Here is a 14,026-nt window from a genome sequence, read left to right as displayed (position 1 = left end):
TAGTTTTCCAAAATCTAACCCTAACAATACATACAATACTACAACATATGTTTGCCAAACTCCTAAACCAAAGTATTTCATGATTCACTACTTCCACTCATCTATCTTCAAAACAAATCAATTTTATCATATCTTAATTTATATCAGTTAAAACTGTTTATAATTACTTGATTTTTATTTTTTAAGCATCAAAATATTTTTTTACAAGATTTATAAATTATTTTTAAAGTAAACTGGTACCAGACGACTTACACTTCAGTCGTCCAGACGACTTCCAACATCTCAGACGACTCAGACGATTTACTGGGGCTATATTCGTAAAAATGGCTTCTGTTTTTTTGTTTGGTCACAAGGGGCTGAGCTGTAATTTCACTAGGCTTTTAGGTTAGTTTTGCATTTGATTCAAGTTTGAGTATAGGTTTGGGATTAAAATCAAGTTGTGGGTTAGTTTTGGCAAAAACCCCATAAATTTTCTACACATTTCAATTATTTTTGAGTAAAATTATGAAAGTTTACTTGAAATACTATACGATGAATATCCTATTTGGTTAGGATCTAGTATTTAGGGGACGAAGTTGACTTTATAAAATTCTATAAATAATTTTAAAATTTATAAATAATTTATGATGTTAATATAAGATATTTATGAAAAATGATTATCCTGATAAATTTTTAAAATGATATCAAATTTGTGGTAAAATTAGAATTTTGCCAATTACAGTGAATGATATATGTTCGGTCAAAAGCACAACAAACTACTGTAATGGTCCCAGTTTCCAAGTCCAAGAGGACGACATCTCACACCAATGATCTTCTCTTGCTGGTACGAACTAGATTGTGAAGTCATCCAACACATTGGATTGATCAGTGGCCTCCTCCTCATCATCTATCTTATCTTTTGTTTTGAACGCATCATGATTCGGTTGTACTCTCTCCCAAACCAATCTTCCGAAGTTTCTTAAGATATCAGAGATATCAAAACAGAGGACTATCCAATTCCAGCAATCTGTGTGGTTGTTCCCTCTCGCATTGTCTTCTTCTTCTTTGGATACCTTATCACAGGTTAGTCCAAATGTTGTGTCATATTTTTCAGTGCATTCAGACGCTTCACTGTGTTCATACTCATAGCTACAGTCATCGTCTTCACCGCTACTTTTGACTGCTTCATCTGCATTGATCCGGATACCACATTCAATGATGTCGTGGAACTCGCAGCTGAACTGAAACAGTATCTCGTTGTCCACATCGAGACATCTGTCTTTGTCAAGCAATTCAGATTGAAATATAAACATATGTTCTGTCCGAAACGTGGGGATATAGTAAACATGGAGATTTTCAACAGGCCAACCGCTTCTGCCTATACGATGACACAATAGTTCCGGAAACATTCCTTCACCAGTATGCTGGTTAGGGGAGATCACAAGACAAACCTGAAACCCAGATGATACAGAAAATGGACTCTTACCCTCTGTACCGATCACCAAATGATCTCCTTTACCTCGGTGACTGAACTCAGCTGGGATTTTCCTTCCGGGTAAGCATCCCCACCCTCGCAGAAACCGTTGTTGGATAATTGCTCTCCGTGCTTCTCGGCTCAGTTTAAAGCAGCTACTGAGATTGAGTTGCGCATTTGGAGTGTCGAGAAAGCAAGATACGGCCACTAGCGATTCACAACCTTCTGCTAGTACGGTCATGAGTGAAATTGGAAGCTCTGGCAGTGATCTGAGTTTTCTACAGCCAGCTAGATAAAGATGTTGTAGACCATGAAGACATTTGATGCAGTCCGGAATCATTTCAATACTAGTATAGCTCAGGTCTAGATGCGTTACACTTTCTGGGACATGTGTTAACGTCTTGAGGTTTCGACTTCCGCTTATATCAAGGTGACAAAGACGAGACAATAACCTGATGGATGATGCTGACAATTCTTCTACTGATGTGTATGCTATAACAAGTGTTGTGATGTTTCTAGAAATATCTGGGAAGCTTCTCAATCCTGAGCATCCATCCATGTCAACCATTTCAAGAGATGCCAAGTTGAGGTTTGGAACAACTTGTAGCTTTACGCAGTAAACCATCTTTAACACTCTCAGTTTATGGAGACTTGAAAAAGAGGAGGGAAGTTCTATTAAACTCTCGCAATCATTCAGAACCAATCGCTCAAGATTTGTAGCTTTTGAAAGGTCTGGGAGTTCTTTCAAATGGCAAGATCCTTCCAGGTCCATCTTCTTGAGATTTGTAAGTGGCTGAATGACATCATAATTAAGATATTTTTTTAGTTTTAAATTTTGAGTTTCCTAATTTGAACTAACAATAGTGGTTATGATTAACGAACCTGAGTTCCTTCCCAGAGCTTCTGGAGCTGGCTCTCTCTCATTATAAGTTCGACAAGATATTCCGGGTGAAATTCAGGAGGGAGGCTCTTTCTTGGGTATGCCTCCCAACGTAGTGACCTAAGACGACGTGGAAATTCCATGTCCTTAGGTATGTGCAAGCTTTTTGTACCATGAAATGTTGTGTTGTAGACATTGAGGAACTGCAGATTTTTCATTCTTTTAAATGCTCCCTCACTTATAAAAACGTCGTTGCTTAGTCTAGATATATCAAATGATATACCCGTCACACTTCTAGTGCCCTTTTATCCAAAGACCAAGTAGAAAAATAAAAATGTTAGCACAGTAGGTAACAAGTGTCACCAAATATAGCCTAGGACATGTCATAAATATATATTAAACACAAAGTAATGCACTTACTGTATCATTTTCAAGGACATCAGAAATCTCCGGAGCATCTATTAAGATGTAGCGTTTCCAAGGGTCTTGTCTATGAATCGCTTGTCTTCCCAGTTGTTGTAGTAACTTGTGCATCACTATTTTTCCTTTGATAGAAATAAATATGAGAGATTTATTGACTAGGGTTTTTAGCCCGTGACTGACATTAAAGTTACTGTCATCAAGCATGACCTTCACGTGATTATCATCTTTGTAATTGAAGAAGAATGCAATTTGTAGAAATAAGGCTTGATCTTTCTCGTGTAAACTCTCAAAGCCAACTCTTAGTACTCTCTCAATATCTCGATCAAGACTTGTTTCTAGCCTCTGCGTTACAACTTCCCACTCGTCCTCACTCTTCCCGCGTAAAGATGAACCCACAACACGAAGACCGAGTGGGAGATTTCCACAAAGCCGTGTTATTCTTTCTGCAAACTTTTTAAAACCATTAAACGGAGAGCTTTGTCTAAACGCATATCGACAAAAAATCTCAAGAGCTTCTTCATCCGATGGAAAATTCACATGGTACGTGTCGTTGATACCATGTTGCTTCAGAAGTTCTTGATCTTCTGTGGTCACAATGATCCTGCTTCCAGGACCAAACCACGTAGTATCATTAGCCAAAGCCTCCAACTGCTCTAGATGGTCGACATCATCGATAATGATGAGCACTTTTTGGTGGCAAAGCCTTTCTTTTATTGCACCTAATTGGAATATCCTAGTACCACTTTGGTTCAAAATCTTAGAAAGAAGTAGTTCTTGTAAACAAAGTTTCAAACCATACTCATCAAGGCCAGTGTGATGGCTCCCCCTAACGTTTTCTACAAAACAACTAAGTTGAAAAGTACTAGAGAGTAGACTATGTAAAGCTCTAGCAATTGTAGTTTTACCAATGCCGGCATGGCCACAGATTCCCACCATCCTCACTCCATTGTCTTCTAGAAATAAAAGAGAATTAATTTCTGTGATGTGAACTCCAAGTCCCACCATGCCTTCAAAATCCCTCGATTGTGATACATTTAATTTGTGCGAAACATCTCTCGTAACTTTTTCAATCAAATTCGATTCATTGTCCCTACCAAGATTGGAAAAAAAAAAACCATAGTTTCAGGAAACAGTCAATGAGATGTAGATATTCAGACCACACAAAATATTCATATGTTGCGAAAGTAACACTAACAAACAAACAAACCAGTTTAGGAAGTGTTCCCCGAGTATGTTGCTCACATCGGTCAAAGCTTGAGTCCATCTCTGCCTCTCTTCGTCCGTTTTACCTACACAGGTGTCGTTGAAAGCCCTCCCAAAATTACCGGCCTGTTTCCGTACATCTGATGGATCTACTCCATAGAAGATGGTCATCACTGTTTGTCCATTGACTCTCTTGCACTCTAGAATTTTCACCAATTCATCCAAACACCAGCTTGATGAAGCATAGTTTTTTGAGAGCACCACGATTGATATCCTCGAATTTATAATAGCTTGTGTGAGGGATGGGGCTAAGGTTTGGCTTCTTTCGATCCCTTGATCATCAAACATCATAATCCCGCTATTGTTAAACTGCTTGCGCACGTGACTTAGAAATGTTTTACGGACGTCTGGTCCGTGGAAGCTCGGGAACACGTGGTATCTCAAGGTTTTAGACAGAGAAGAAGCAGGAAGAGAAGCCATGAGAGAATGTTGTAACTCGTGACTTCGTGAGTGGTTCAAGTCTTCAAGATCACAGATTGAAAGCGTTTCGTTATACATGGAGTAAAAAATAGGAAACGCGTTTCGTTATACATGGAGTAAAAAATAGGAAACGCGTTTCGTTGTTATGTGTTGACTTTTGACTGATTCTTTAAAATGTTTCAAAAAGTTTTAATAGTGCTACTGATTTGTGAATTTGAAATAATACTAAAATTTGATCCGCAGAACCGCGCGTGTATTTATTTTTCATTTTCAATTTTTGTTTGTATTAAATGTTATAGCTATAAAATTTAGCCGTATTATATAATTGTTATAATATAACATTTGAAAGATAACACTTTTTGAACTACATCGAATAATTTTTTTATTTGCGTTTTACAGTAAATTATATCACCTATATTGGATATCATATAAAAAAATTCAGAATTTATATAATTAGACTTTTGTCTAGGATATATAGAAAACAAAATTTTCAGAATTAAAAGTACTAACAATAGACAGCTACGAGTTAGTATATATTAAAAATGATACATTAGTTATAACATTTGTAAGAAAATAAAATGATTGTTCAACTTCTATCAAATTTATAACATAAAACAAGTAACGATTATAATTTGTAAGAAAATAAAATGAAAATATAAATTTAATTTAACAGATAAGAAATTAACAATGGGCTTAATTAGTTTGTGTATATTTCATTTGATAGTTTTAGTAATATTAAACTGTTAATGGTACATTAGTTCAAAACCTATTTATAACCGATTGTTGTCCGGAAAACCTAATAACAAAACGTGTCTTTGCGTCAGAGTTAATAACTAGGAAAATTAGGCCAAGTAGCTAAGAAAAAAAAAACAAAATTAAAAATCTAACCAAAATCCTCCCTTTTTCTCATACTTTCTCTTCCTATCTCTCTCTACTCTCTTTCCCAAAATCTAATTTATCTTTTTTTGGTTATTTAGCAAAAAAAACCTTAATAACTAAATACTTTTTTTAATGTATCTATTATTGAACTTTTTTTTGGAATACTCTCTCTCTCTATCTTCTTTTTCGGTGTAAATCGAGTGAAACTATATATAATAGGGATATAAAACCTTAGAGTAGAAAATATACCTCAACCACTTTACAAAGGAAATCACGTGAATTTAATATAAAATATATTGGTTAGCACAAATTTAGCCAATAGTTTGGATGCTAATAATTCATAATATCCGATGTAGATATTTTTGGAACTAATTTATCGATATACATAAGGTGTAGGTTTTTTGGATAGATTTTATACATTAAATTTTCAAAATTAAAGTAGATTGATAGACATGTCAAAGGAAAAAATGAGTTTGGAAACAAATTATGTGATTTTAATAGGTAACATTATAATTGTTTTTATGTGTTTTACTTTCCCAATCTTATTGTTATAATAAAGATTCCTCATTGATTATATGTAGGGACTAAGAAATATATTATGGTTTGGATTTTCATATATTGATTTTGTTTTTAGAAAGGCCACGAAAAATTTGGATAAAAGTATGAATATATTGATTTGTCTAGTTTGTTTGGATTTTGAATATATTGATTTTGTTTGTTTAGGGTAGGTTAAATAATTAATTCAGTGAAATTGCATTGTAAATAAATTGTAAGTTTTAAAGGTATTTTTTATTTGTGCTTCTTTTTTAATAAGATAGATGAAAATGTTAAAAAAATCAGGTGAGGTTAAATGATTGATTTTTAAATTCTTTATCGACATTCCCTAGTCTTTTGCAAAGTGATTTTTTAATTCTGTTTATATATTCTCTTTATAAACACTTTCAATAAAAAATTACATAACATATCAACAATTATAATATGGTTTATAATTAAATGTGACATTGACTATACATTTTTAGTAATTTTGTATTTATAACGAATCAATTATGAGTATTTTTGAAAAAGTTTCTCTTGTATAAATCGAAATTGTAATGATTCAAAGAATATGAAGCAACGCATATATAGAGACATGGTTTATAGCTAACCCTAAAAAAGAAAAAAAGAAGAAAAGAGCAAATAGAGATCTGCCGCGGCCACAGATTAGGTTGTTTCTATCTTTTCATTCACAGAAGTTTCTCTCAGCCCTTAGCCAGAAACCATGTCCTATTTGCCGCCGGTGTTGCCTTCTGCTCACTATGCCAATACATTCGCAGCCGCACACACAGGTGTCTTCTAGGACCTCAATGATTTCCCAATTCCATGTCTCGATCCCCATGTGGTTTATGAGAATATCAAGTCAACCCTTCTCAATAAGGGTTACTCGGGACCCGTGTCTATATGGGTGTACGCGAATCATGAATCCCAGATACAGAAGGATTATAAGGAGGATTATGAGTCTGCTGGATTCAGATTCTGTTTCGAACCTGCAGACACGAGAGATTATAGAATGTCAGTGGACATGCTAATATGTGCACTGGATCATCCATCTTCAAATCTGATGGTACTCTCAGAGGACTTCAAAGAGGAAGATGCAGTCTATAATATTTACCTTTTGCACCATAGAAAACAAAATATCTTCTTAGCATACCAACAGCAAGTAGAACCAAGCCTTTGTACTGAAAGCCCACGGTGGCTTTATGAAAGTGTCTTGCAAGGCGGCCAACATGTTGACAAAAAGGGGAAGACCACCATCAGAATCATCAACACCCCAATGCCGACCTTAGACGTACCCGGAAGCTTCGTCAGATCACGGGTTCATACTACACATGCCATCTGGGACGCCGTGGATTCCGCAGCACTTCAAGATTTGGAACCTGTCATCTCTGCTGCCAATATCGATGCATTTTTTATGCTTAGAGGTCTTCCTCCTCCTAATTTTACCAAGGTGTTTGCTGATGAGGATGCCCTCCCTCAACATCTCATCACAGAATATCTAGGTTCCAGTCTCCATGTCGATATCATCCCCAAAGGAAATATGCGTGTCAGAATTCAAAAAATTGCAAAGTTCATTCTTTTCAATGCATTGACTCATCGTAGCAAACCAACAACCTTGCTTGTACTCTCAGAAGACATTCTTGAAGACCCTCTTTTCATCACTGTTTATGAAGCTGTGAAATCGAAAGGTTTCACTCTCATTTTTCAGCCGCCCAAGTCTATATTAGCGGCAAAGTTATATTTGGATCCCAGATTACGAAGTTGGTTCTGATTGGACTTTTCATGTTCCTTTCTTAGAAATAAGCTTATCATGGTCACTGCCCTTGTGTGTTTTTTTCTTTTATTTATTTCAATGCAGTTTGAATAAAAAATTCGAAATTGTAATATTCTTAGCACCTAGTGCCCAATAACATATGCATAAACACTGCAACAAGAGCTTCATGAATCCTTCTGAAGCAGTAGAGATGAAAGATCACTACCACCACCAAAATTATTCATCGTCGAAGTTTGTTCATTCCGACGCCGGCGCTTCCCATAACTACTATTAACCGCCACCTCTTGCCATCCTCCAAACGTCAAACTACTAGAAAACGTATCCTTTACACTCTCCATCACTTCCCTCTCTACCGGAGACAATCTCTCCATCGATATCCCTGAAGCAGCTTCCTCAAACTCCCTCATACAAGCAATCTACACAAAAACCAAATACAAAATCAACTTCCGCTAGTTCCAAAATACAAGATGACTCGTCCTTTTTTTCTTACCATATTCATGACTTGGTTCTCGAGAAACGCTTCTCTGTTTAGTTTCGTGATACTGATCCGAGCGTACCACTCCATGTAAGCTCCATCATCCACCACATTGCCACCTCCAGGGCCATCCACAATATGGTCTCCACGCTCAGCCCATTCCTCGCACGCTGCAGTCATTGACGTGTCCAAGTCGTCATGCCGCCGGTTCTTCCTGTCACGGCGTTTCACTTTCTGAGGTATCGGCTGTCGTTTCCCAAATTGCCTCAAACACCTGTCAGGAAAATGCAACTCAATCTTCTCGAAGCATACAAGAGTCGTCTTCGATCTTCCTAGACTCAGCTTGGCTTTAACATGAGGAGGGATCATGTTCTCATATCTTTCATACGGGCACCAACAGATCTGCATCTTCACAACACTCAAAAATCAACAACCGGTCCTAGGCCAAGCCTGATGAAACATTCGTCTCAGTCCCCCAAAATTTTTGAAAAAAAAAAAATTCAGGCCCCAAACTATTAAAATCTTTACTAAATCGTCTACGGCCCCTAACTACAAACATTCTTAAAAGATGAACTGATGAGGTGTTTGTTACCTTGGTTGGATCTAGATCATCAAGCTCTCTCCGGTACTCAGAGAGATCAGTTTTGGATCTACTTCCTTTACCTTTCCACAAAAGAGCGAGCGGGAAACTCGCTTCGGCCTTCTCCGGCCTACCAATATCCAAATGAAAGTAACTCCAACACTACACATACACACACACACACGAAACAATCAAAACCAAGAACTCAAAAGGCTCTACATTAAAACGAGCAAAAACCAAACCTGAAGCAGAGTCAAGCATCCACAAATATTACTCTGAGACTTAAGCGACGCGTTACCAAGCGCCCTATAAAGACAAGCCAACGCAGCAGCTCCCCAAGCGTACCTCCCAGCTCGATCAAAATCCTCAAACAAAGGCAAATACTTCACCGAGACTTTATCACCATCGGTAGTAGCGAAGATCGTACTCCCAATCAGATACAAAAGATAAGCCCGAGTGTGACACTTCACAACGTCGGAAGAAGCGTCTTCAGGACACTCGGAGAACGTCCTCTTGAGCCAGTTAAGCTTCACCCTCGAGCAGTTCACTTCCTTGTTGGCTGCAGACGGGAGCTTCCCGAGGAGTTTCCCGCACATATCCATCGCAGCCTCGTCGCCTACTTTGGGACCCACGACGGGGTCTCCGTCGATCTGGAGGCCGAGGACTAAGGATACTTCGTCGAGGGTGATCGTCGTTTCGCCTAAGGGGAGATGGAATGTGTTGGTTTCTCTTCTCCACCGCTCGACGAGAGCGGAGATTAAGGAGTTGTTTAGCGTCATTGGGCCGATTCTGCGGAAGAGGCCGAAGCCTGCTTTGTCGACGAGCTTGGTTTGTTGGTCTGTGAGCTTCCATTGGTGGAGGAGTGAAGTGTGTTCTTGGCAACGGAGGAGACCTCGTTCCTATGGGGGAAGGAAAGAGAAGATATTTGAATAGAAAAAAAACTAAGAATTGAAAATTGAAAGATAAAAGGGAGTTCGGACAGGAACCTGTGCTTCCCAGACAGCAGAAGAAACATGGAGTTCTTGTTCGTAAAGGACAGATGGATCAACGGGTCCGACATCAATATCCATGGAGAATTGCAGATGAAGAAGTAGTAGTTTGGGGATGGAAAGCTAATTGTACCCTAGATTCGACTCGGTGTCTGGGTCATATCAGCTGTAACCGGTTATTTTGGTTTGGTTAAGTTAAACCGAATATGCAAACCATGGTAATGGATTGTTCAATTTAGACTAACCGAACCAAAACCAAAATAACATCCAAAAGTGAGCTATCTGAGTTAAACCGAGTATGTGAACCAGCACCCTTCAGGTTGCATAAGTTCATGTCGCTCTTTCAGCTCTATCAGTATTTTCTGTAATTTTGAAGTTGTAAAATTTGGTAGCTCTACTACTAATTACAAACTCAGAGAAATGAGTAGTGAGAAAAGAGGTTGGAAGACGAAATGAGGAAGAAATCAGAAGTTAGATGAGGAGAGCAAGTGCGAAGATAAATTTCGATTTTGATCGTATTAGATAAAGTTCGTTTGCAGGACAAATATCACACAACTTAAATTTAGATCATTATCACGCATTAGATAGCGATTAAAGTACAAAACATGTTGTGCCAATTTTTCAGCTTCTACAAAACATACATTAGTTAAGACCTAAGAGCATCAGTGTGGCTGATGATGAGTGATGAAGTAGTAGCGTTTTGATAATCCTAGTTAGTCTTCGGCTTGATGCATATGTAACACTCGCGGCAAGGCAACATACATGAAGGAACCAACATAAAATGCGCACGTGGTGGTTCATCGCTCACTTCACGGACTCTTTGGAGGTTTGAATTAAACGACAAGTAATCACCGGAATCTAATACAGTAGGAGAACTTGTCTGTTCCTGGTCCAATACAGCAGGCATAGAAAATCCGACCGTCTGGCATGTCGAACCACTCCACAACCACAACTTCTCCTTCTCCTTCTCCTTCCGTAGTCCGTTCCTTGAGAATGATCCTCTTAGCCACTGAGATAAGCAAACGCATGACCGTTCCACATTTAAACATGCTCAAGGAAAAGGACACGCCATCAACGCTAGGTGCCGCAATGCTGTGTTCAGTAACGCTGTGTTTACATAAATCCTTGAAGGAGCAAGTAAAGTCACAGCTGCTAAAAGGGCAAGTACGCTGGGTGAAAGGACAATGATTCACATGTGCTGATGTTTCAGAAAAAGAGACGACCACAGAGCAACCAGCATTGGGACATGGAACTCTAAGTAGTTCAATAACCCGCTCCATGGCTCTGTTTCGGGAAAGAGTGGGTAAGGAGCATGTTGCACACTTCTGGCTCAACTTTTCACAGCAAGTAGAGCATACTATATGGCCATTATCACACTATAAAAAGAAGAGAATGTGAGAGGAGAAGTGCGGTTGAGGTAGAAACAGATTGAGAAATGTAACCTGGAAGATGGGGATGGTGAGAGGATGAAAGCAAATGGGACAGTCTGTAACATCCAGATCCAGCAGCGTCGCAGTGCGTTCGGTCGGAGAACGTTGCCTCTTTTGCGAAGTTGTTCTGTTGGTGCGTACAATCGGTCGGTCGTCGTCGGACTCTCCGCTCACCATTTTCGAGAGAGAGGTCTCAGAGACAAGCGTCGTTGGTCAATCCAAAGAGCTCTGCATCTCGAAGCCCTAGCTGATAGTCTTGGTTCCGTTTGTTGAAGCCCATTACAGTTTCTTCTGCTTTTCACTTCATTCTTCTTCGTCATTCTCTCTTTCTGAATTTTAAGGCGACAAATGTCTTCACAGTTATCCGAGTGTTTCTGACTTTGTCTTTTCTCCTGAGCAGAGATCGTATTCTCCACTAAGCTTAACAGGTTATTTTCTTCCCCAACATTTCAGGCTTTTTGTAGGGTTTAGCTTCATTCCTCTGTGTGGCTATGTTTTCAAATTGTTAGCTTTGTCTTCTTCCCGTGTAGTAAAAATACAGACGTTTCTAGGGTTCTGTCTTGTTTTAGCGATCAAAACTCTGTCTTTTCTTTCTCTGGGGTTTTGTCATGTTCAACATTTCAACTCTTTTCTATTGTTTTGTAAAAGGTGATGGACAGAATCAGTGGATACTAACATTTGTTCCGACAAAAGTTGCTGTGTCCACTAGCCTTTTGTCTAAACGATGGGAGTTTCTTTGGACGTGGGTGCCTAAACTCGAGTTCGTGGATAACAAGTACGAATCATACCTTGCCATTAAGGATTTCATTAACAAGAATCTGCCGTTACTCAAAGCTCCGGTCATAGAGAGCTTTCTCCTCAAATGTTATTATTCATTTTTTCAACCTGAGGAGATCACTCAGTGGGTTGCCACTACGGTTTCTCGCCGCATCGTTGAGCTAGATATCGACTGTGTATACTGTTGGTCGGGAGAGCCTTGTTTGTTATTGCCGAGCAGCTTGTTTACCTGCGAGTCCCTAGTGACTTTGAAACTCAACGGCGAGATGATTCTGTTGGATGTTCCTCGGACTGTCTCTCTACCTTCGTTGAAAACTCTGCATCTTGGATGTGTTACTTACTCAAAAGAAGATACTTTCCGACTGCTTTTGTCCTACTGCCCTGTTCTTGAAGATCTGGTTATTAGACGAAGTGGTCGTGACAAAGCGAAAGCCATAGTTGTTATCAGTCCGTCCCTGCAGAGGCTAACCTTACCGTTAGATGGTGGAACTTCTTCGACTGATGAGTTTGTTATAGTAACCCCTTCTTTGAAGTATTTCAATGTTGAGGATTACAACGCGAGGTACTCTTACTTTGTCGCTCATATGCCTAAGGTTGAAGAGGCAGATATCACTGTTGATGAATATCTTGAGATGGTCTTTGAATCGATCACATCTGTCAAACGCCTTTCGCTTTGCGTCTTGTTCGACTTTGAGGAAAGGGTATATTCTTCTATCAACTTCAAGTACACACTCTCTATTATGTAATTTTACTTACCTTTTGTTATTACATTGCATCTCATGTGTGCAGTATATGTATCATGATGGTATATTCTTTAGTCAGCTTGAACATCTGAAGTTAGGTATAAGCTTTGATTATTGGTCCAAGTTGCTTTTTCGGTTGCTCCGGGATGCTCCTAAGCTGCGAGTCCTCAAACTCTACGTCTATGTAAGTTTCTTCCTTTTGACTAATTTTCTGTATTCTTTGTTGTAGTCTTCATATATAGTTCTCTCTTTCTTTCTTTTTTTTGTTTAACTCAGAGTGGTGGACGTTTCAAGAAGTATGAGCCGATTAGCTGGAACAATGACCCGAGTGCTGTTCCTACATGTGTGCTGGAGAGCCTTGAAACTTTCGAGTTTGCAGACTACAGGGGAATGCAAGAAGAGAGAGACTTCGTGAGTTTTATCATCAAAAATGCTCGTCACTTGAAGTCCTCAACAATCACGCCTTGTAGCAGAATGGAAACTTGTTCCTCAACAGATAGTTCTGATGATTAAGGTGATTATGAATTGTTAGGCTTGTTTTGTTTTGTTGTCCAAGAACAGTTAGGAGCTTATATCATGTGTTGATTCTACACTACTGTCTTTTTTTTGGAACACATTTCTACACTACTGTCTTTTTTTTTAAATGTTTTTCAAGTGTTACTATTTTCGGTTTGGTTAGCTTTTGTCTCTTATTGGTTGAAGTTACTCTTTTGGCTGTTCCCTGTTTTTCTGACTAAAAGCAATCTACGTTGTTCTCTTATTACCGAGTTATTAGGCTTGTTTTAATAAGTTTAAAAAATAAAAACAAGAGTAGAAATATCTGGAAACAGAGAATCATCAGAACCTAAAATTTCTAGTAGTAAAACAAGTGTAAAGTAGCTCTGCAATATTTTGTAGACGAAATGGGTAATAATACAGAGTATTGACAAATTCTTTCACAGTTCTTCAAGCGTTTCTGATTTGTCTTGTGATTCAGATAGCAGAACGTCTCTCCTATTCTTTGCCCATATGACTAATATGAAATTAGGTTCACATCACACATTAATTTTAAAACTGTTAGATGATATAGTTTACAAAGGCAACCTACTAAACAATAGTAGATGTTGCATTAGATATACATTTCCGATTGTAATCTTTCCAAAAAGAACAAAACTCAAAAGCTCCTTTTCAAACTCTTGAGCACAAACATATAGAGTAGGTAAGTGCGTGGCTTATGAGTGAAGAAGTCGTAGCTTCTTCATGATCCTAGTAAGTCTCCCGCTTGATGGTTATGAAAAACTTGTACTGAGAGGACGTGGATGAAGGAACAAACATAACAGACCCACCTGGTAGTTTATCGCTTACCTCACGGACTCTTTCGAGTTTTGATTTAGAAGACAAACACTTACCCGAAGCTGGATACACTT

General features: G+C 38.5%; 4 protein-coding genes across 5 annotated transcripts; 1 reads left to right on the top strand and 3 right to left on the bottom strand.

Moving 5' to 3' along the window:
• Window positions 1–642: 642 nt before the first annotated feature.
• On the bottom strand, window positions 643–4,574 carry LOC103864602 (disease resistance protein RML1B-like). The gene is made up of 4 exons (XM_009142364.3): window positions 3,964–4,574; window positions 2,754–3,846; window positions 2,336–2,635; window positions 643–2,246 (listed from the first exon to the last, which is right to left on the bottom strand). The coding sequence occupies exons 1-4, from the start codon at window positions 4,515–4,517 to the stop codon at window positions 831–833; spliced, it is 3,363 nt and encodes a 1,120-aa protein (XP_009140612.2). The 5' UTR covers window positions 4,518–4,574; the 3' UTR covers window positions 643–830.
• A 3,086-nt stretch (window positions 4,575–7,660) lies between these two features.
• On the bottom strand, window positions 7,661–9,871 carry LOC103864601 (protein MAIN-LIKE 1). 2 transcript variants are annotated; one of them, XM_009142362.3, is made up of 5 exons: window positions 9,668–9,871; window positions 8,924–9,580; window positions 8,694–8,843; window positions 8,117–8,509; window positions 7,661–8,042 (listed from the first exon to the last, which is right to left on the bottom strand). In XM_009142362.3, exons 1-5 carry the CDS (start codon window positions 9,749–9,751, stop codon window positions 7,791–7,793), a joined length of 1,536 nt encoding a protein of 511 aa, XP_009140610.1. In that variant the 5' UTR covers window positions 9,752–9,871; the 3' UTR covers window positions 7,661–7,790. The 2 variants fall into 2 exon arrangements, with proteins under 2 accessions (XP_009140610.1, XP_009140611.1); XM_009142363.3 differs by having other exon boundaries at window positions 8,117–8,503.
• Window positions 9,872–10,159: 288 nt separating this feature from the next.
• LOC103864598 (putative E3 ubiquitin-protein ligase SINA-like 9) lies at window positions 10,160–11,344 on the bottom strand. The gene is made up of 2 exons (XM_009142360.3): window positions 11,113–11,344; window positions 10,160–11,046 (listed from the first exon to the last, which is right to left on the bottom strand). Exons 1-2 carry the CDS (start codon window positions 11,275–11,277, stop codon window positions 10,519–10,521), a joined length of 693 nt encoding a protein of 230 aa, XP_009140608.1. The 5' UTR covers window positions 11,278–11,344; the 3' UTR covers window positions 10,160–10,518.
• Window positions 11,345–11,651: 307 nt separating this feature from the next.
• On the top strand, window positions 11,652–13,376 carry LOC103864657 (FBD-associated F-box protein At2g26860). The gene is made up of 3 exons (XM_033289690.1): window positions 11,652–12,578; window positions 12,667–12,804; window positions 12,897–13,376. The coding sequence occupies exons 1-3, from the start codon at window positions 11,709–11,711 to the stop codon at window positions 13,131–13,133; spliced, it is 1,245 nt and encodes a 414-aa protein (XP_033145581.1). The 5' UTR covers window positions 11,652–11,708; the 3' UTR covers window positions 13,134–13,376.
• The last annotated feature ends 650 nt before the right edge of the window (window positions 13,377–14,026 follow it).

Source organism: Brassica rapa, chromosome A04 (assembly GCF_000309985.2).
Source record: "Brassica rapa cultivar Chiifu-401-42 chromosome A04, CAAS_Brap_v3.01, whole genome shotgun sequence".
Taxonomy (NCBI): domain Eukaryota; kingdom Viridiplantae; phylum Streptophyta; class Magnoliopsida; order Brassicales; family Brassicaceae; genus Brassica; species Brassica rapa.
This window is presented reverse-complemented; position numbering and strand designations above follow the sequence as displayed.

Excerpts from the sequence above, each read along its gene's own strand:
- LOC103864602 (XM_009142364.3), bottom strand. The coding sequence starts at position 4,517 with ATGTATAACGAAACGCTTTCAATCTGTGATCTTGAAGACTTGAACCAC. Across the intron at positions 3,847-3,963 it reads GGGGAACACTTCCTAAACTG|GGACAATGAATCGAATTTGA; the intron begins GTTTGTTTGTTT and ends CAATCTTGGTAG. Across the intron at positions 2,247-2,335 it reads AGCTCTGGGAAGGAACTCAG|CCACTTACAAATCTCAAGAA; the intron begins GTTCGTTAATCA and ends GATGTCATTCAG.
- LOC103864601 (XM_009142362.3), bottom strand. The coding sequence starts at position 9,751 with ATGGATATTGATGTCGGACCCGTTGATCCATCTGTCCTTTACGAACAA. Across the intron at positions 8,510-8,693 it reads ATGATCTAGATCCAACCAAG|ATGCAGATCTGTTGGTGCCC; the intron begins GTAACAAACACC and ends AGTGTTGTGAAG. Across the intron at positions 8,043-8,116 it reads AGAACCAAGTCATGAATATG|ATTGCTTGTATGAGGGAGTT; the intron begins GTAAGAAAAAAA and ends GTTTTTGTGTAG.
- LOC103864598 (XM_009142360.3), bottom strand. The coding sequence starts at position 11,277 with ATGGTGAGCGGAGAGTCCGACGACGACCGACCGATTGTACGCACCAAC. Across the intron at positions 11,047-11,112 it reads TCACCATCCCCATCTTCCAG|TGTGATAATGGCCATATAGT; the intron begins GTTACATTTCTC and ends TTCTTTTTATAG.
- LOC103864657 (XM_033289690.1), top strand. The coding sequence starts at position 11,709 with ATGTTCAACATTTCAACTCTTTTCTATTGTTTTGTAAAAGGTGATGGA. Across the intron at positions 12,579-12,666 it reads TGTTCGACTTTGAGGAAAGG|TATATGTATCATGATGGTAT; the intron begins GTATATTCTTCT and ends TCATGTGTGCAG. Across the intron at positions 12,805-12,896 it reads TCCTCAAACTCTACGTCTAT|AGTGGTGGACGTTTCAAGAA; the intron begins GTAAGTTTCTTC and ends TGTTTAACTCAG.